Below are 23,002 nucleotides of genomic sequence, written 5' to 3' on the forward strand. Positions count from 1 at the left end.
GCACTACTTCTTTGCTAGTTCTAAGTTTCTTTTGAAAAATGTGATGGCTTATGTTATATTTTAAACTTTTAGGTAAGACTTGGGTATTTTTTATGCCATAAATGAGTCAAATTTATACAAAAAGATAAGAATAAGGTCAAAACAAACTGCTTTCTGACTATTCTGTTAGTTGTAGTTATTTCTTGGCACATGAAGTAACTGGTTTAAATATAAACTTTTACTATAGAAATAACATGTCATCGTAGAAAATATGAGGAGAAAACTGTAAGTAGAAAGAAGAAAAATCACCTATACTTCTTGAATATTTCTGTGAGAAACGATTTGTCTTGTGTTAACATATTTAAAGATTCAACAAAAAGATAGTAAAGGTATATAAACTGAGGCATATATTCCTACAAGGTAAAATTTTTCTTAAAGGATGATTTTATGAGTCAGCTCACATAAATAAGTTCTGTATATTTATGTTATTTGATGTAAAGTAATAGTTAGATACAGTATATTAGATACCAGTTGTTTTTTTGTACTGGCTGGAGTTATACTAGGACCAGCCCTAACTTCAAAGTAGGAGTAAAAGGGATTCTTTATCTATCCTTGAGTACTCTCAAATGATAGTTCTCATTTTAAAAGATATAATATTTAGCACATGGTGATTTAAATCTGTCATTCACTCATTGCATCTTTTATGCTTATTGGGCATAGTGCTATTTTTAAAAGTTTTACATATAAAATTTATTATTTCTAATAAAGAATATTAAAATTGATTTGTACCTGGTTTCACTTTCAATAATCATATTTGTTTCAGAATTCACTAGATTGAAGAAAAATATACTGTCATGTTAAGATTTATGTGATTTAAAAATGAAATACAGTAAGTTTATTTTTAAGTTACAAAACTATACCTGACTTTGGGGAATTTACAATAAGAAAACTTCTTGGTGTGTGTTTTATTTTCTCAGCAACTCAACCATCCAAATGTGATTAAATATTATGCATCATTCATCGAAGATAATGAACTAAACATAGTTTTGGAATTAGCAGATGCTGGTGATCTATCCAGAATGATAAAGGTAAAGTTTTTTTTTTTTTAATGGTCGTAAAGTTTTATTTCTTTCTAATAGAGTTGTCTGTTAAACATATAGGCATGTTAGGTACTTTAAAGAGACCTCAAGCAAATCAGCAAGAAAAAGACCAAACAACTCCGTTAAAAAGTGGGCAAAAGACATGAACAGAAACTTTTCAAAAGAAGATAGACTAATGGCCAATGTCTGTACATAGAAAAAAATGCTCAAGATCACTAATGATCAGGGAAATGCAAATCAAAACCACAATGAGATATCACCTAACCCCAGTGAGAATGGCTTTTATCAAAAAGTCCCAAAACAGTAGATGCTGGCATGGATGCAGAGAGACAGGAACACTTACACACTGTTGGTGGGACTGCAAACCTATGCAACCTCTATGGAAAATAGTATGGAGAGTCCTCAAAGAACTAAAAGTAGAACTACCATTTGATCCAGCAATCCCATTACTGGGTATTTATCCAAAGGAAAAAAAATCATTGTATCAAAAAGACACTTGCACTTGAATGTTTATAGCAGCACAATTCACAATTGCAAGGATGTGGAATCAACCCAAGTGCCCATCAGTACATGAGTGGATTAATAAAATGTGGTGTGTGTATACCATGGAGTTCTACTCAGCCATAAAAAAATGAATTAATACCTTTTGCAACAATCTGGATGGAACTGGAAACCATCCTCCTAAGTGAAGTATCTCAAGAGTGGAAAAACAAACACCACATGTACTCACTATTAAATTGGAACTAACCAAATAGCACTCATGTATACAGATGGAAGTAAAACTCAACGGAAATCATACAGTTTGCGGGGGGCGGGGGGAGAAGAGGATGGATGAAATCATACCTGACAGGTACAGTGTACACTGTCTGGGTGATGGGCACACTTATAACTCTGACTCAAGCAGTACAAAAGCAATCCACGTAACCAAAATGTTTGTACCCCTGTAATATTCTGAAATTAAAAAAAAAAAGCCTTAATGCAATGTGGTCTATGTTATGTAATAAATGGTAGCTATAATATGTAATAATATGATAGATATGTAATAAATGGTAGGTGGTAGTGATCAGTAACGATTCTGAAGTTGGATTACCTGGTGACATTCACACTGATCAACTTAACTATGTGGACACTCCAAAATCAACCTGGAGATCGGCCAGAAGACTCGTCTTCTGTAAGGCACAGCTACACCTGTGCGGCCTGATTTCTCTGAGCAGACCCATCCAAGTCTCTGGGCATCCCAGGAAGGAGGCTGGGAGGAGGTTCTAGAGCAGCGCGACCTGTTTCTGGGGGGGGTCCCGCGTAGAAGAACGTGGGCTTTGCAGTCAGACCTTGGATATCAGCTCCTGACTCGGCCACTTAGAAGTTGCTTACTTTTCTTACTAAGGGCATGTTGATTGGGTTTGAGGTTAGCTGCACTAAATAGAAACCCCAAAATAACAAACAGCAGCTTAAAACCACTTGTCCTTGGGCAGGTTACTTAACCTCTCTGTGCCACCTTTTCTCAAAAACGTAATAATAATAGAATGCACTTCACGGGGTTGTGGCTGTGATTAAATTAATTAATGTTTATTAAGAGCTTAGAACAGCGCCTCATGCATGGTAAAGCTATGTAAAGGTAGCTGCTGCTGCTATATTGTTATCATTATTCTCTGTCACATCGAGGACTGGGGCTGATATGGCAGCGCTGAGCTGTCAACTCTGATCTCAGGAACCCAGCCTGTTTTCAGCTTATCCAGTCACAGTGGGCTTGAAGGCACAAATGGTCCTTGCTGGCCGTATCTTAAAGCATATTCCTGCATGCTGCCTGCCACATGTTTCCAGCTGCGTCCCCTTGGCTGGAGCGTGGTCTCATGAATGTCTGCAAGGAAGTCTTCATGCAGCTGGCCAGGTGCACAGCTAAACTTCTGTTACTGTGGAAGATGAGTTGAATGGTACGGAAACAAACAAGAACAACCAGATGAGAAAAAAAGGCTACTTATTCTGGGCTTGCTATAACAAGGAATTTAGCCACTGACACTTGTGTTTTGACAGAGAATTAAAGGCCTGCAGAGGAGTGAATGCTTTGTAGAGAAAAAGGGCAGCCTTCAGGTGTGCCCAGGTAGGCAGCTGGCTGGAAGCAGGGCGGCATCCCTGTGAGGGGTTAGGAGAACACATTTGGCTTTTTCCGGTTGGTCCTCGTTGAAAGCAGGGACCGAATTAGGAAAGCTGTCAGTTATTAATCAAGTCTTGGCCATTCTGGCCGATTGTTACAGAAGTTACTTCTTAGCCTCCTGGATTGTCACTGGAAATAGCGATGACCTCTCGGGTCACTGCTGACCCCAGACTGACATAGCAGCCCGCGAGTCTGACTGACAGGCTGGCGTGTTGTAGATGAAGGGTTGGTGTCCTGGGAAGGTTACTGCAAGTTGTAGATCAAAGTTCTATTTTTGTACGTGGTCTGGGCGTTGTCAGTTTGTACATTCAGTCTCTCAGCAGATGCTGGAGTATCACTAGTAATCTTTGCTACGTGGATTTATTGTAAGGAGTTTTTAAAGACAGTGTTTTAAAGACACTTTCTATACGTTATCTTATTTAGTCTTCACAAGGATTCTGAGAGGTAAATTTGACACCTAGAGAAGATAAGTACCATTATTACTAAATGGCAGAACTGGTATTTTTGAACTTTAGGTTTGTTGGATGCAAAAATCCGTGTTTCCTTTAGTGGGCCTTAAAGATTTTATTTCACAGAACTCCTTTGAAAATCAGATGAAAGTCCTTGACCTTCTCCCCAGGGAAAAGTTGATACACACCCAGTTTGCATTTCATTACAAAGCGTTCTTGGATTTTCTGATCAAGGCATTCGCGGACTCTCTGGCAGTGGTTGAGAACTCTGCTCTTGAGTGTGGGTTCTGTGTCAGCCACTCAAACTCTCATGTCACTTAAATTCTCTTAGTCTTAGTTTCCTCATCTGTACGATGAAGACAATTCATAAGAATGTTTCTGAATTATAAAAACACTACATAAAAGGAAGGTAATGTTGTTAGGGCAGAATCCCACAAGCTGACTCTGTTTGAACTCCCATAGTTAGAGTGAATCACTTCTAATAGTTACCTGATTTTCTGTTTTAGGGACTTCCCAACCAGTAGCCCCGGGTGGGGCACGGGCAACATATGTCACCTAAACATTTGTACCCCCGTACGTAATATGCTAAAATAAAAAACAAAGAACAATACGAAATTATAGTCATAATATTCAAAAGAAATGCAAATACAGTACCCAAATGCAAAATTTTATAAAACAGCTTTCCACCAGAGAGACATGTAAAAGTAAACATAGTGTTTATAAGAGAGTACAAATAACATGAAATGCTTTGCCTGAACCTTTAGCTGGGAGGGTTATTTAATTACTTATAGTGGGAAGGGAAAGAGAGCAAATTCTTATCTATCAGTAAAATAGATTCAGAACAACAGAATTCTATCTCGTAATGAGTAGTAACTTACTATTATAGAATTACACCTTTGTAATTCCATATATATAGAGAATTCCATATACTCCATATAAAAAATACACATATATATAAATATATACATTTGTAACTACATCCTTGGAATACCCTTGAGGTTTCTGACTGAAATTTGCAGGTGTCTGTCACGTAAAGGACTACTTAGGGGGAAAACAATTTTTTAAATAAAGGGTATCAACTGAGTTCTAATAAGTTATAAGACGTCAGGCACTTAGAATACTGAAGTGGTCCTTCCTTAGAGAATTAGTAGTAGTATTCCTCCTTCGCTTCTAGTAGGCTCGATAAAGTGTAACCTTTTAATGATCCTATCCTTTTTTATAGGTACTATCAGTTTTTGCCTAGTCAGGGTATAAGACATTCTGGGTCAGGTTTCCTGGGTTCTTTTGGAGCTCTTGTAAAGGTTGAAAGTCATGTTGTCAAACCTATGGATCTTACAGCAATCTTGGCATAGGAGCCATAACAGAAAGTTTGACCAAACAGTTTCACATGAATAAAATATCTTCATATCCTGGTTATGTTTCTGTATGTCTTTTGCAGTGTGATATTTTAGATCTGACCAAATACCTAAATTGTATTCAAAGAAAGTAATTTAATAACTTGGGAAGATCTGATCTATGCAATCTGTCTGGATTCTTTCTCAAATAGAATTCTATTATGGATTGATGTATTTTAATAGTATACCTTGTTACAGCTTTTCTCTCCATTTGATTTGAACTTAGTGTTTACGTAATTTTTTAAATATAAAATAAAAGGCCCTCTTTTCTTGCATTAATTTTCTCAAGTGTTGAAGGTCCTTCCCTTTGCTCGCTCATGCCCACGTCCCAGAGATAACCACTAAGTTTTATGTGCATAAAACCTTCCTAACTTTATTCACTATCTTTACACACACATGTAAATGCAAAAATATATTCTAATATATGTATTCTTTCTCCACATCACAATTTATTTAATTATTGCTTTGTTAATAGACCACTGGATTATTTTCATTTTTTATTCTTATAGAGAAACTTCAAAAACAAAGCCTTGTATATATCAATGCAACTATATCTATACATACTCTCATCTATTTCTGTTACTTAGATTCATATAAATAATATTGCTGAGTAATAGAATATTCACAGTTTAAATCATAACACATACTGCCAAATTACTTTCTCAAATAGCTTTGCCCATAAAAGCTCTACATTTCATTTATTCATTTATTGAACATTTACTGTGTACCAGGTACATGGTTTATGCTTCTTAGAACTCATTGTAAGAGACAGGCATTTAACTAATACTCATAGGAAATTATAAGTCTGCAGTTGTAATAAGTTATAGAAAGCAGAGGTGTGGTTTATAATGGGTGTTTATAACAGGACAACTAAAAGTAGACTGAGAATTTCTGATGGCAGTAGGACTTTAAGCAGTACTGCTATATATGACCTTGATTTATTACTTAATCTTAATGACTGAGCTATAGTTTCCACATCCATAAAATTGGATTGATGATACTTAAAGTATTATGAAGATTAAGTAATATAAAATATATATGCTTATATATTATTTTTAGACATGTAAAATATATGCACATCCATCTGTATGCGCCGATCTGTCCATGCTTATCTGAATATGTGATGTCTGATAGATACTCGGATTTTCTTTATTCCATTTAAACCTCTGATTACCACTCTTCTCTCTTCCTTGCATTGTACAAATCTACCCTTTGCTCCTGGCGGATGACATCAGACCTCCAGTGTCACAGAGTAAATAGAGGTCATCAGACAGGAATGCCCGCATCTCTGCAAGGCCAAACCTGTGGGACCAACTTGCATCTGTGACTGTTCTTTCCTCAGTCTCTGCTGTTACCCTATTCTTGTCGGACAGGAGGGGTTGTAGTATGTCCCTCCACCTGGGTTCCCTGTCCTTGCTCTGCCCATATTCTCAGAAAACTTAAACCTTGTCGTAATCTATTCCCAGTCCTGAATTCATAACCACTATGCACTTCTGGACCCCTTCTATCATCATTTACAGATGCCCAGGTTGCTTTTATCTTAAACATGCTCATGCGCGCACACACACACACACACACACACACACACACACACACACACACACACACACACACCACTCGCCATTCATTCGTTCATTTAAGAAACTTACCTTCTAGTGGGGAAGACAAATGAAATGGTAAGCAACTAGAGCATGTGGCATGCCAGGTACCGACAGTGCCATGCAGAAATGTAAAGGAAGGAAGGTAACGAGGAGTTTGGAGAAAGGGCGTTGCTATTTTAAATGAGGTGATCGGAGGGGGCCTCCTGAGTCTTAATACCCTCCCCTCTGCCCGCCTCTTCCTTCAGTCACTGCCTGGTTCTTTCTTTCCTGACCCCGTTCCATGGAATCCGGTGGACTTGCCCCCAGGCCCCACGCTGCTGGCAGCGTTCAGCTCTGCTGTTAACACCCTTCTGCAAATGCTTGTTGAGTCCCAGGGCGCCGTGGTTTTCTCCACCTCTCTGGAGACTGTGCTTCTTTTCTTCTGGTCTTTAATGATTTAACGATGGAGTTTTAAGTTTCAGTCTTAACTTTTTTTCCCTTTGTCCTTACTTTGTAGCTGATCTCATTCGTGGCTGTGGCCTCAATCTCTCTCTATACTGTTGTGACTCCCAGTGTTTTTAATCTTCCGCATGAAGTTCTCTCTTAATTATGACTCCATGTAGCTTAACATGTCTGTGAACAAATCCGTGATCTTCCTTGTAGACTGGCTCCTCCCACGTTGCCTAACTCGAGGCCGGGGGCCAGTCTGTCTAGTTTGTGCACCCTGGAAACCAGGACTCTCTCCCTTACTTTCCATTTTCAGTCTGTCTGCAAGTTCTGCTCATTTTTTCTTCTGAATCTTTCAAATTTCTCCACCCAGCTCCTTTCCATTTCTCTCCCTGTGGCATGAAGTGGCACAGTCTCCCACCTGGACAGGGAGAGCTTTTCAGCTGTCTCCCCATGTCCCCATTGCATCTGTCTCCCTCAGTCCTTCACACATTAACTGCCCTGTGAGTTGTATTTAACTCATGCTAGTTTTGAGCCTGGGGCCTCGCGAACCATCTGTAACTGCAGTTGGTTCATGAAAATCTTACTTGTTGATGTTCTTATTGTTGCAGTTAATATTGATGCTTTAATTGCATATAACTCACACACAGAAAACAATAAAAAATAACAAATTTTTCATTAAATTAGAAAGGACTGTTTTGTTTTGGAAGTCTTTATTTTCATAATAAAACACTGTGGCCCCAAGGAAAAAATTTTTTTTCTAGTGTGGCAGTCAATGTGTTAAGAGGAGAGAGGGGAGAGGAAAAAAAGGAAAATAAAAAACCTCTGCTTTCAGTCAGATCCTTGTAGGGTTTCACATTGAGGGGAAAGATTACGATGTCTGATGAGCCTTAGCAAAGCTGGTGTGATAGGGAAGATGAGCTCCCGAGGAAGGAATCTTAGTCCGTTTTCTGTATTCACGCGTCCCAGGTGCCTGGAACGGTCCCCGGGACGGGGCAGGTGCCCAGGAAATACTTGCTGTAGCATCTGGGCCCTGCTTTCCCGCTTGTGCTCTGGCACGTTGAGTTTTCAGTTCGTTGACTGTGTTTCATTTTCTCCTGCAGGGCGTTCGCGTCTGCAGCCCCATCTGCCCGGGACGCGCTTCTCCTCCGTCCTTGGCCGTTTATGTCCGTTCATCCTTCGGTTCTTCCCTTAGACACCACTTCCTCAAGCATTTCCCTTCGACCCACAGACTGTTGTTTGGTACAAGTGCTCTCGGAGTACCCTCCTTTCATAGCACTTAGTCACGTAATCGTGTAGTTACCTGTGTGATTGTTTTATAAGACGTCTGTATCTCCCATCAGACCGAAAGCTCTGTTGAGGACAGGGACCGTGTGGGCTTTGCCCGCCAGGCCGTGTTCGTTTTCCAGGGCGGTGCCTGGCTGGTGGTAGGAACTCAGCAAGTACGAGGCGAACACGGGCATGGAAGTCGGTTCTCTTGCCTCTGTGGCACGTCTCTGTTCCCGGGGCCAGGAGGTGACGCGGGTGGTTGTGTAACAGTCACAGCAGTTTCCTGCGACCAGGGATTATATTAGGAAAAAATCGTAGGGACTTCTTTTGTGAAGGAACATGACAGCGATTTAAAGCTTTGGAAAGGACAGCAGTAAATGCTTGAATTGTAACGAACATGATTCATTTCTTTATAGTGAGTAATACTGTAAATCACTGCGTATCACAACAGTGTTTCACTCTCTCAAGTCTTCAGCTTAATTGGGGTAGAAGAGGAAAGATAGCTTCTGGTCTGTATTCCAGAAAGGAACCTCTGGACAGCAGCGCATCAAAGATTTTTACAAGTAAATAATTAATTGGTTTAGAGCAGGCTGACAAATATAATTAAGCAATTTATAGTTGAAATATTCAGTATTTCTCTAATTAGTGACAAAGGAATACCTGAGGCTGTGGTCAGATGAAATACTTCCCAGATGAGTTTTAGGATAAAAGGAAACCCAGAATTTTCCATCATATGTTTCTTCATTATCAGTAATAGAGTTTTAAAGGAAAACAGACACTTACAAAATAATTAGATTTCAGTTAAATTGCACTATATGTGCAGTATATTTTCTTTATTGTAGTCTAAATGGGACTAATACATGTACCATTTTGTAGTTCGCCTTCTTATACTGTTTATTTCACTGTTCTAATGTCAAGAAACGTATTTGGCAATGAATACTCAGTGTGGAGGAAATGAGACTAATGTCAAAAATATATAAACAAAAGTTTTTTAATTTGAGCTTGTTAATAGAAGTGTTGCTAAAATGTATTTTAAATTTTCATAGCCCGTTTTGCAAAATATACGTCATTTATTGAACTATTTGTAAGTCCCTGTATTCATAATTACCTATTAAAAAGTCAGTTGGAGACAATAGAAAATATAAGTGCACGTATTTCTTTTAAAAACCTTATTTTGCCAGAATATCAGTAAAATAAAACGTAACCTAATGTAATAAATATCTTAAGGGGAAACTCAGAGGTTTGTTATCTGCCAAAAGCATGTTATACCACATCATAATGGCTAAGAAGGAAATGAATATTATTCTTATAAATGTTTTTTAGTAAAATATGTAATACAAATAATTTAAATCAGTATGTATTTTCTGCCAGAAGTTTGACACTATTCCAAATAAATAACTTAGGGTATCTTTTCTTATTTCTAATATATTTAGATACAGGCTATCTTCTTGGATGATTAACTTTGTATTTTCTGTATTGTTACCAGTTGTGCATCATTCTCTTTAAGTTTGGTAAGAGCCTCAAAGTGTTTCCTTTACATAATACAGAAAATTAATCATACATATTGATTTTTAGTATGTTGAGAATGTACTTTAGTTTTTTATTGCTACATTGCAAATTATCACAAATTTAGCAGCCTTCCAAAGGACAAATTTATTATCTCATCATTTCTGTGGGCCAGGAGGCCCGGTGCCAAGTAGTGGGTTCTCTGCTCGAGGTCTTAGAAGGTGGAAATGAAGGTGCCAGCTAGTGCCGTGAGCTCACGTTCATGGTCTTGCTCTGTGGTCACTGGTTGCTGGGAGAATTCGGTTCCTTGCAGTTGTGTGACAGAGTCCCTGTGTTCTCCTGGTTGTCGCCCAGACTCAGATTCTGGGCATCACCAGCGGTGCCCTGCCACGTGGGAGGATCTTTTTGGCTTCACGTCCTTCTGGCTGCTGTGAAGGGCTCACCTGGTTAGATCGGGCCCACCCACACTCGTCCTTGATTGACTCAAAGCCGGCTGATTAGGAGCTTCAATTACATCTGTGAAATTCCTTCTGCCACATAAGATAATATAATATGGGAAGAATATTTCGTAATATTCACGTGCCTCACTCACACGCAAGGGGAAGAGATTACACGTCAGGACTTGGGAATCTGGGGTGGTGAGGTACACGTTGGAATTCTGCCTGCCACAGACTTTCGTAACTTAGCTAGAGTCTCAGCCATGTTTTGGAGATAATGGTTATCATCAAATCTTATAACTTATAAATCTTGTTCACCTATTTGGTTTGGCTGTTTCTTTACATTTGCAGACAGATTTTTATTCCTACTTGTCCAAATGTAGAGGTTGTACCGGAAAGGAAATCACTTTGCAATGTCTTTCCCACTCTGGGCCTTTGGATCCTCCAAGCAGTGAAGGCTCCTGGTGGTGCCGTGTGTCTTCCGTAGCTCTGACCTGTCGCCTAACAGTGGCCTGCGCTTTCCAGTTCAGCGTCCGGGCAAACTGTACGGCCGGGTCAGACAACCACGAGGATTGCCAGGGATCCCGGATGCAGTCTGCTTCCCACCGAGTTTTCTGTGTAAGATTGTCATCTATCATGTATTTCACTTTCGCTTTATTCTGAACTCTTAAGGTTGCAAATCAGTGGCACTGAGAAAACTACGTAGGATTGAATTTTATACACACATACACACACACACATATATTAATACATAGATACATACACGTAGGCACCCATATTTATGTTTACCTATGTGTGTGTATCCCTGCAAATTTTTGTCTGTATATGGTGTATATATATGTAGGTGTGTTATAGAGAATCATTTTTATAGAAGCAACATTACGGATAAAATATCACTTGGGATTTCTTTGATACTTAAGTAGTTTGATAGTCAAGCAGTGTAGAATTTAGAGATTTCAAGAAATTGAAAATTATATACCATAATGACCATTATGTAGTTGTGTGAGTATAAATAAAAGGTGATACATGAATTTTGACATGGGTTTACCTGGACAAAAATTAGAAGATCATTTTCAAAGAGCTTATTGCACCTGACAATTACAGGTGATGCTGTTTCACCACGTCCTACCACGAGCAGTGACTCTGGTCGCTGTAGACAAGGAAGTAAGGAGAAGGGTGCAGCCTCCATCGTGTTAGGCATCTTTCTTTCTTTCATTTCGATTTCTGTTGAGAGACTTCACTGTCTCAGTATTGCTCTGCTGTGTTTTCTTTGTCCATTAGGAAAATTGAAATCTCTTTCCAGCTATCTTACTGTTATCTAGTATGATATAACAAAAAAGAATGTATTAAAGATGCAAATACGTTTATCTTTGTGACCTTCCATGTCTTCCTGAAGACTTTCTGCTTTTTTAATCTTTCTTTTTGTTCGGTACTCTGATTCAGTAAAGAAAACCTTTTAAATATTTCCAAGTATTTTCTCATCACTTTTACTCACATGGAAGCTTCTCTTAAGAATTATCCACATGGCAGCAGTGCAGGGATCATTTCTTACAGTAATTCTGATGCATTCATGCATTTTTATTGATCTTTTATTTTTTCTATATCCTGAATAAATTTCTTTTATATTGATGTGCCAGTGTTCAGAAGGCAGATCTTTTTGGGGAAGAACATTGTGAGTTTATAGGCACTTATTTTTCTTGTTTGCTAAATAATGTAATGGTGTTTTTTCCCCAAGGCTTAATTGCTCAGAAAAAACCTTTCCTGTGTCACATTTTCTACCCTAAAATAAAATATATTTTTGGCTCGCGTTCATAACCTGTACAATTTTGACTTTGGGGAATTAATTGATTACATTTATATTCTATTAAATTATAATCTAGAAACAGCTGAGCGCTCTTAATATTACAGGAAAAGACAAAGACTAGTAGAGCTTGGACAATAGATAAGATGAGATGTTGGTGACTAGTATTTTCAGTGATCTCATGACTGCCAGGCCCATTCTACTTCAGACCTTTTAAAGCAATTTAAGGTATCTGGATTTTGTTCGGACTGCCAAGAATGACAGTATGCACATAGTGCAAATTAGTATTACATACCAAAATTCGAATTGAGATGTAAATAGTTTACACTTTTACATAATTCTCAAAATTGTGTATAGCAAATATTTGTGTAGTCAGTTGATACCTCATTATCCCTTCAGAAGAAAAATGTTTCCATGGAAAGATTAATATATAATGAACATCACACTTAGAACTGTCAGTTGTGCTTTCAGAAGCATCCTATGTTTTTCATTGCCCAGTCTCTGTGCATTTAATTCTTTGAAATAAGAACTGCGAAGTGTAGCCTTATAAAATTATATTATAATTACAAAGATTGTCTGGGAACATAATATCCCTTCTGATGGTAAGTGTCTGACCTAATTGCAGGTTTATAACAAAGAACTCTTAACTTCGTTCAACTCATATAAAGACCATTTATAGTATTAAGTGGACCAATGGGGATCTCTGAGTTTTCGGGGAATTTTTTCAATTTTTGTTTTTGTTAATTGGAAATATGAAGGACAGGGCATAATAATCAGCTGTTATTATTTTTAAGTGTGAAAATGTGCCAAACAGACATTTATTATCTTATACTTGGAGCTGAGAGTGTAGACCCACGGATTATATTTCAGGGGTGTTGGGGACTTCATAGATATCTCCACTCGCTTTGTTTAGTGTAGTGAGGAAGCCGAGGCCCGGCAAGATTAAGTGGCTTGTTCAAGGTCACACGACCAGTTACTGTCAAAGCTCATCGTCAGGCCTGTTACGAAAAGATGGATATGGACTGTGTTAGTGGCACATTTAAACATTTGACAGCACTCCCAAGCAGGAAGTGTTCCCTCATATTTAACATAAATCACTTACTTCCTCTTATTACATACTTGGAGGAGATGGAGAACAGCTGGTGCCTGTAATTCTCCTTCTCTTATAACTTCATTATTTCTCATCATTTAATTATCATTTTTCCTAATCCTCTTTAAAAATGCCTTGCACAAGAGGATCACATTTGTTTTTGTTTTTTTAACCACAGCAAAGGATACTTGGTATATGATTCCTAGAACTGACTACACAATTGCGAGTCCCTTTGTTAAAAAATTATTAAGAATTTTCAAGATGGCAGTAACAGCATTGAACCGAGTGTGGGACCACCTGCCTGAAACAGGTTGTTGTGCCCCTTGACAGTTCCAGGTGTTTTGCCTGAAATTTTCTTCTGTAAAGACTAACATGCAAGCTGTGTGCTTTAAATATTTTCATATACAAAGAGACTAACATTTTCTTATAAAACAAGATGATTTTCAGTCTTTCTGTGGTATTGAGTTTCTCCTAGTAATATTGTAGACGCTCTTCCTGAGATTTCTTGAGGAAGAATGCTAGAATTGCGAAACCTAGAAATTGGCGGTGCCTGGTCTACTTGGAATTGTAGTGTCTAGAGTGCAGGAACTAAGTTACTCAGTGGAGTCCAAAAAATTTGTCCAAAAAAATTCAATGTCTGCTATATAATTTGCTTTGGTTTGGGGCATTTAACTTGTAGAAGGATGTTTGGAGATTAATTTTTCAAAAGGTATTTTTATTAAGGTGTGTCTCCTTTCCCAAAATTTTTGAATGGAAACAGCTTGCATCAGCCTCTTTCATATTAACACAAATCACTTAGGTGGTGACACAAACGTGTTTTACCAGGTATGTTGAATTTTACCCTAGTGAAATGCTGGTAATCTTTTTTATACGTAAGTGAGAATATAATCTGATGTTTATATATACACTTTGTATGTGAATTGATTAGCATTTTGTTACATCCGGTTTATCTATTTGAATAATGTCTACCTCTCATTTGAATAATGTTGATAAAGGTAGAAGGTGCACTTTTTAAAATAAATAACATTTGAAGATTTGCATAGAGAAAAGGCTAGCCTACTTATTAAAAAAAAAAAGACTAAACAAAAGTACTTCCAAGTGATTTAAGCATACCTGAGTATTAATTTTTATATAATGGCATTAGATATTTTTCTAATCTAAAGCTAAATATTTATATAGGGCTATCTTTTGTGGGGGGAATAGGATTTTGAACAGTAATGCTATTTGGCTAGAGAATTAACTTTAAAAGATACAAGTTTTAGGAGAAGGTTGTGGTTCTTTTTCTTTTTTTTTTTTTAATACATTGGCATTATCAAGTTCCTGCTTTGTAGTGCTAATATAAATTTTACCAACAGTAAAAGGAATTCAAATTTTCATTGCCTTTTTGCTTTTCATCCTTTTTAAAGAGGTAGCCAACAGTGCCACCATCGGAACAGACAGGCTTTTCTGAGTGCAAGTGTCGGTTTTCTCAAACAAACAAACAAAAAACCCTATATTTAAGAAATGGTTGATAACCACATGTCTAAAGAGACACTTATAAAAACTAATAGGAGATACCAATGAATAATAAAACTGCCTTTATTTTTTGACAAAATCAAATTCATAATACTGTGCTTCAGAGGCCTGTAATTTGGATACTTCACTCTTGCCAGATTATTCCAAGTAACATTAATTGATGTCAGTTTATCATCATCATCTTTCATTTGTCATAAGTGACAGTCTCAAAGAATATAAAAACATGAAAATAATTAGATCATCTTGGTCTGAGAACATCTTCCCTAATGTGCATTTTTAAGGGCAATTCTTTTGTTATCCCCTTTCCTTTATATTTGATTTATTTTTTATAATGGGATTTAAAAAGGAAACTGCCAGGTAAATTATAATTATGATGACTTCAGAATGTATATTAAAGCATAATTTTTTTCATGGTCTGATACTTATGTGATATGGTATATTTATTTTTGAATGAGAAGAAACCTGGTCCCCATCCTCCTGTTGACATCAAACAGTCCTCTGATATGCTAATGCAGCATCGGGGAGAGCACATACACAGACTTTGTCTGGACTCATTCCAAGTCTGCAAGAAAATTACGTACAAAAAACTGGTTTCGCAGCATCACCCCCTTCAAATGAAAACTGATTTTGACACAGTCTGTAATTAAAAAGACTTAATATTGAAACATGATCTGGGAGGTTTTCAACATTTTAGTAAGACCCTGATTTGCTTCCTGATTACCTGGTCATCTAATTGTTATTCTTTGGGATGTACTATTGCTAATATAATAAGTATTGAAATTGCTAATAAGTTTATTTCCATAGTATGTGGTATAGTAAAGATTAACCTAAGATTATCAGCTTTTCCTGAAAGACTTATATATATCCTACATATGTTGAGTGCATATGAGATAGTAGACATAGTCTTTTGCTAAGTATAAAGGAGGGGTATAAGCAGTTTTCCCTGTACTGTTTCTCCTTTCAGCCTGCCCTCAGCTGGTCACAGGTGTAAAAATTGAGAGGTAGTTGTTTTGGAATTTTCTCTAGCATAGCTCTCCATATTCAATAACAAAAAAATCAAACTGAACTTCTCAAAATATCTCCAGATAAATTGCATGAAAGTATATATTTAAATTTTGATATGTATAATAAATATGTATGTTTTAAAACAAACTTATCAGAAAATTTCACGAAAACCAGTTTAAATGCAATTTTTTAATGTTGTTCATTTATAAATATTGTTGAAAAGGAAACCAATTGCATTTTTGTTTTTGAAAAATAATTTTTATATAATGAATCTTTGTCAGTCTTATGAAGCCAAGAACTTTGTTCTTACATGACTATATTATTAGTGTAGTCTTCCAGCAAATTTAGTATAGGAAAATGTACCTCTGGCTTTGCTGTTCCTGTAGGAATTGCCCTCTTAGGTGTGATGGGCCACGCTGCCCAAGTAGCCCGTTGGTGCTCTCTGCCTTTGCCCTGGCCTTCCTGTGAGGTTCTTCTTCCATAAAGTTTAGTTTCATTCATTCAAAGCCAAGTGCAAGTTTGACTTGCAACACTGGGTAGAAATATTCCTGAAAACCTTTTACATAAATCTCTTTTATTTATTTAATTTTTAATAAACTGTGATATTTCAAACCACCAGGGTGGTTCAATATTTAAAAGGAATTCTATAGTGAAATCTTCCGCCAGGAGAAGAATTGTCTTTTAGTGAACATAATTACCTACAGGTTTCTAGACTTTTTTATTTTGGCTTTTCTTAAAATGAAATTTGACATCTTCCTTTTAAGACAAGAAATTATTTTATATGGATGTTAATTTTTTGAAATAGTTGGACATCACATAGCGTTACATGGCCTGTGCTAACCTTAGGTATAAGAGGAAGAAACTTAAGCTATCATGTCAGATGAAATTCGTGGAAAAAAAATTCAGTATAAAAGATCAAACACTTTTTAGTTGTTTATAAGTAGGTAAAATTAGGTGTTTTTCTGACTTACAGATTTTTGCATATCAGAATCCATTCTTTAGAAATTTTAGTTTCATAATTCTCATTTTTAATTTTTCAAAAAGCATTTTAAGAAGCAAAAGAGGCTAATTCCTGAAAGGACTGTTTGGAAGTACTTTGTTCAGCTCTGCAGTGCATTGGAACACATGCATTCTCGGAGAGTCATGCACAGAGGTAAGAGAAAATGATTAAGAACTTTTAGTGTTGTTTTGAAGGGTAGAAGTAATTAAGCAATTTAAAATATCTTTCATTGATTATATGGTCTCATGCTTTCTCAGGTAATTTATTTCCAAATTATAGTTTTCCTAGAATGATAAACCTTTAAGTAAAGCCCTACTTGGTTTTAAATGAGAGTGAAAATTATTTTTCTGCTTGACTCTTCTGAGCATATTACCAGTTATGTTGGTAAAGAAAAAAAGGAAAGCAGTTGAATATACATAAGGAAGAGTATTTTTTTTTTTTACAAATGAACAATGTATAATATGGCCACTTAGATTTCTAATCTTCAGCATTAGTTCTTAATATATTCTTGATTATTAGCCAAATGGGTGGGCAGAGTGTGTTAAGGTTATATCACTATGTAATTGATCCACTGATTTTGGGGTGTGAAAATTTTTATTACAATTTATATAAGCAATTAAGATTTCTAAACCCATCTAAGTAAATAATTATATGCCTAAAAGTGTTGTCATGATTTTATATTTTATGTAAATATACCAATAAATTAATCTTTAGTAAGATATTTTATTTAAAATTGCTATAAAAAGGACACATTTATTTTGTGCTTTGAATTTCACAAAGGGTTATTTCAAAATGGAAAACTTTTGAAATGCACTTTAAATGGAAATTAATGGTAGTTTTGTCATACTACATTGATTATCTGTCAGAGAATTGAGAACTTTGAAATATTGGGGTATATCAAAATTATTAAAAATAAAGTAATGGTTCATAATTCTAACTCCCATGTTAAAATACATTTTAAATTCAGCCATGAAAAATGGTTCTTAATCCCTTTAAGATTCCTAAAGTGACATCCTCTTTCACCTGCTCCCTTCATTTATTCGCAGACATAAAACCAGCCAATGTGTTCATCACGGCCACTGGGGTGGTGAAACTGGGAGACCTCGGCCTTGGCCGGTTCTTCAGCTCCAAAACCACAGCTGCGCATTCTTTAGGTAAGAGACACAACAGAGTTTCTTCAGCTACTTTTTGTTGTGGTTAAAAGCATAAGGGACGCACCAATTGCATGCCAGGTCTTACATTCTTAATAAAACTATTTAAAGAATAATCAGGTCCGGAGCAGCTACCTGCAGCGCTCTATTAGGTATAACGTGTCCTCTCACGTGGCAGTTGGATGATGCTCCCTGAACTTGACCTCACGCCGACACCGGGTGAAAAAAATGCAGATAAACCTGGTTTAATGATTGCCACGGTGCATTCTTTTTATTCTGCCTTTAACAGTGGTAAGATAAGGTGATGACTAAAAGGCATTTTGGAAGAGGACTTCACCTGGCCATTAAAAAATACTATAATAGTTTGTAAATGTTTATTTATTTTAATAAAATAACATATGATTATAAGAATTGCAGAGGGGAAAACCTAAAGATGATCTATAACTAATGAGGAAAACGTTCCCTTAAATTATAAAGTAGAATAAATGCCTGTAGTTTATTCATTGTAGAAGTAGTAATAGAGCGGTTTCCTTTGTCCCTAAAATAGAATTAATGTAGCTATAACAACATTGCATTGGCAATGGAAAAAAAGTCCAGTTTAGAAACGATGGAAATTTGTAGGAGGAAATAATTTTTAAATGGAATAACTTAAAGAGAATGATAGAGTCTCGTAAAACTCTTCAAATCATATTTTCTCCTTTAAATTGAAGGCATATATAAAATGGGGACAACCAGAAGGAAGTAAAAATAAGTTGGCTTTAATATCGTGGTGCTCATCTTTTGTATTATGATTTCATTGAAAGCCACTGATTTTTTGATAAAATTGTTTTTAAATGTGAAATAAAAAACTTTTAAATGGCTTGACCAGGAATAAATGAATTACACTAAATAACAAAGTAGTGAAATGAGCATCTGAATTAGTTGACGAGAGATTTTTTAAGTTTTTATGGCTTTGTTACTAAGGTTCTGTGTGGCCTTGAACCTGTCATTTAATTTTTCTACATCGGGAACAGTTCCTGGTACACAAGTAGACACCCGATCAGTAGTCACGGAATCACGAAATAGGGTCTCCTAGTTTAAAGAGTGGTGAGAAAATGGTGCTTTGTACTTTCCATGGATTTCAATTTTGTCAGGTACTTTGAGAACACAGAATTTCACACTGATGCTGACTAACATTGCTTTTTTTCTCTTTTACTTTATTTCTACAGAGCATTACAACTTTTTCTGAAATTTGACATGAAATTCCATAAATGCATACATTGGTCCAGTACTGTAATAGAGTTTTATTTGGGAAATTATCACTCTTGCAATACAAATAGTGAAGGATTTCTATGAAGAAAACCTTAGACTGTTCTAAGCCAGTGCCGTTTATCCCTAGTAAAGATACCTGCAACATGTTTTCACTTTGTGTTACTTCCCTGAATGGAATGTTGATCACTAATTTACTTGGAAATGTGAGGTTGCAGTTGTAGACACACAACAGCATATGCCCGTGCACACACTTGTGTGTTATTTCCACGCTGCTTTGCGGACATTCACTCTGAGCATGCTGAAGTCATCCAGCCCAAAGGATACAGCGTATTATGTGAAACCCCGAACTTAACAGTTTGGGAAGTGGATGTCTTTAGCTTGCCTGACTCTGCATTGCAAAAGTTCTAAACAGAATTTACAAACATATATGCATCTCCAAATTTAGGTGATATGCTAGACCAAATTATGTGATATAGAGAGTAAAATTAATTTTAATAGATTTAATAATGTATTGAAAATTTCTAATATCAAGTTTCATCACAATTAACTCTCTTAGGGTTATGTAGTTATATATATATATATATAAAAAATACATGGTGATGCCCACAATGCTCTGCATTCAAAGACACACCTGAGTTATAGCCAGTGAAGAAGTGCAAATGAGACTGTTTCCTTAATGGTGGATGAATCAATAGAAAAATAATTTCTTTCACATGCATTTTTGTGTTACATACTATTTTGAGAAAAAAAATCCTTAAAATAAGAACATTTGTTTTATCCCTGTTTTTCTTCTCTGTGAAGTGAAGACCTTAATAGTTTAAAACTAACTTTCACTAAGCAAAGTTCATTGATCACTGGGTCAGAGCTTCAAGTGTGTCCATCCCCCAGATGATGCATACTGCCCCTGTTAGGTGTGTATATACCCATCTCCTCCTCCCCCCTCCCATCTGCCTGACACCTGATGGATGTTATTACTATATATGCACTTAAGTGTTGATCAGTTAATACCAATTTGATGGTGAGTACATGTGGTGCTTGTTTTTCCATTCTTGGGATACTTCACTTAGTAGAATGGGCCCGAGCTCTATCCAGGATAATACAAGAGGTGCTAGATCACCATTGTTTTTTGTGGCTAAGTAGAACTCCATGGTGTACATATACCACATTTTATTAATCCACTCATGTATTGATGGGCACTTGGGTTGTTTCCACATCTTTGCAATTGTGAATTGTGCTGCTATAAACACTGGAGTGCAGATGTCTTTTTTATAGAATGTCTTTTGTTCTTTTGGGTAGATACCCAGTAATGGAATTGCTGGCTCAAATGGTAGATCTACTTGTATCTCTTTGAGGTATCTCCATATTGCTTTCCACAGAGGTTGGATTTATCACAGCATGCCTAGAAGAGGGCATTGCTCATAATAGATAGTCAATAAATATTGATTATATAAATGGGGCTTGGAGATGGGCTATACACACAGGATGAATTTTACTAAATATATCAGTAAGTATAGGTTAGATTCTGCTACAGTGAGAAGCAATACAAAAAAACATCTCAATTGCTTAGCAGTGAAGTGTATTATGATGTGTAACCCAAAATCAGCTGTGTGCCTGTGTTGGTCTCTAGGGGAGCTGTCTGCCCTTCATGTGGTGACTTGGTATTTTAGGCAGCTTCAGTCTTGTGTTATCTTCATATCAACATATGTTTTTGTGATCCCATGAGGGGAGGAGAGCATGGAGAATCACTTACCGACTCTTAATTAAACCCTTCTGCTTGAATGTAACACAAATTACTCCCATTCACATTTCATTGGCCAAAGCAGGTCTCAGGGCAGTGACTGTCTCAAGGGGACAGGGCATGTGATTCTCCCGTGTGTCCATGAAAAGGAGGATCAGAAATAATGACTGTCAGCATTGTCCATGGCCCTAAGATAAAGGAAAAATACTTCATTTAGTTTTCTTTTTAAAATATTGTTTATATCCCTTTCTTATTTATTTTTGTGCCATATTTGTATTAATAGCTGTTGTAACCAAAGGGTAATTTACTCTATGGGAATGGGGGATAATGGTGAATGAAGAGGGAGACATATGTAGCTTTAGCCTTAGGAAATTTCTATCTTTCTAAATTGGGAAATTCTGAGAAGAGAGATTATCTTTAAATCCAGAATGATTCATGAGGTTCACTAGAGAATCGATCCCTGGTGACTATTCTCTGGATCATTAAATCTGCAGTTATCCCCACTGGACTTTCTTGTGAGAAGGACCTTATTTTGGTCAACTTAGAACATTTATGATAAAAAATAGTTAGTTATCAAACTTCAAATACCAACTATGGACTGAGTGCCATGCAGCATGTTAACTGTTTTCTATTCTGCACCTCTAATTCAGCAACTCTTTGAGGGAGGTGCTCAGACTTGTATCAGTTAGTGACCAACCCAGAGTTCATTTAGATTAGGGAAGACCATAGCCTTAGCCCTGGTGCACTGTATTATTCACCATATTGTTCTTCTTACAGTGCATCTGTTGGCTTCTCCTGCTCCTCTCATCCCCCCAAAAAGAGAAAACTAAAAACACACAGTTCATCCCAAAATGATCCAGTGAGCTCTCAGAGGTCAAACTTTTTTTGACCCCTATAACTTCTTCTCTTCACCCTCTCAGTGCTCAGTGTGGTTCTTGCTGTGTGCTGGGTCCTCAGCACACTGAGTCGCGTGTTCCACTCTGCCGGGCAACGCACGAAAGATCATTAACACGTTTGTACTCAGTTTCTGTTGCTGCCCTAACAAATGACCACAAAGGGAGTGGCTTAAAACAACAATTTTTTTTTTTTATTTTCAGTTCTGTAGGCCAGAAGTACAACATCGTTCTCACCAAGCTAAAATCAAAGGTGACTGCAGGACTTCTGAAGGCTCAGTCCATTTCCTGCCTGTTCAGGTTGTTGGCAGAATTCATTTCTTTGCTGTGGGACTGAGTCCTTGTTTCCTTGCTGGCTGTCAGCGGTAGACCTTTCCCAGCTTCTAGAAGCTGCTCTCACTCCTGGGCCCTTGGCTTCCTTCCTCTATTCTGAAAGTCAGCAGTGGTGGGTAGAGCTCCTCTCATGCTGTGAGTCTCTCTTGCCCCTTCTGTTGACTCTCTAGCGGATGACCTAGGGTAACCTCCCGATTTTACGGTCCATGACCTTTCTGTCTACAAAGTCTCTTTCGTCACCTGCCATAACAGAAGCAGGTGTAACACCCGGGGCAAAGAGGAGGGGGCGCGAATTCTGCTTATCACACCATTTTGATAGAGTTGATAGATGGGGAGTCATTTGGATTCTGCTCTGAAGCCTGATGAGGTAAAATTCTTTTAAAGTCAGTTTACATTACTGAAAATAAATACTTTCTTTTTTGAGCTGATGTTTTGACATTAAATGTTCACATTTTTATTATAGACCTTTATAAGTATTTTATTGCATTGTGATTTATACTTACATTTTAAGGGAGAAAATACCACACTTGGCCTTATATAAGTTGTGTAAACAAATCCTTTTCTATCATTGTGAGTTTGTAGGCAATTCTGTTTTATGTTTTAATTATTTGCACAACTTTTTGATTCCTCAAGGAGCTGCTCACCTTGCCAGCAATCATCATGCTTCTCAGTGGCTTACTTCATCATGGCCTGGAATATAGGAGGGGATAAAAAGTAGTTTTAACAAAACTTAATTAGGAAAATTAATCTGTTACAAAATCTAACTACATTATGTAGCCCAAAGGTGCCTGAAAGTAATTATCAGGGGAATCTATTTGCACCAAAATTATAGTTATTAATAAATACAGTGAAATGTTTCCTGTCTGACTGCTTGTTCTAGTGAAAGGAGAAAAACAAATGAGAACAGTTAGA

At 36.9% G+C, this 23,002-nt stretch overlaps 1 protein-coding gene across 1 annotated transcript in view; it reads left to right on the forward strand.

The window, feature by feature from the left end:
• The window catches only part of NEK7 (NIMA related kinase 7), a 116,840-nt gene that overhangs the window by 65,758 nt on the left and 28,080 nt on the right, over positions 1–23,002 (forward strand). Inside the window, exons 5-7 of the mRNA XM_045536420.1 lie at positions 957–1,067; positions 16,769–16,877; positions 17,771–17,878. Coding sequence (XP_045392376.1) covers positions 957–1,067; positions 16,769–16,877; positions 17,771–17,878 — 328 coding nt within the window. The remainder of the gene's footprint in view (positions 1–956; positions 1,068–16,768; positions 16,878–17,770; positions 17,879–23,002) is intronic.

Source organism: Lemur catta, chromosome 23 (genome assembly GCF_020740605.2).
Source record: "Lemur catta isolate mLemCat1 chromosome 23, mLemCat1.pri, whole genome shotgun sequence".
Lineage (NCBI taxonomy): Eukaryota > Metazoa > Chordata > Mammalia > Primates > Lemuridae > Lemur > Lemur catta.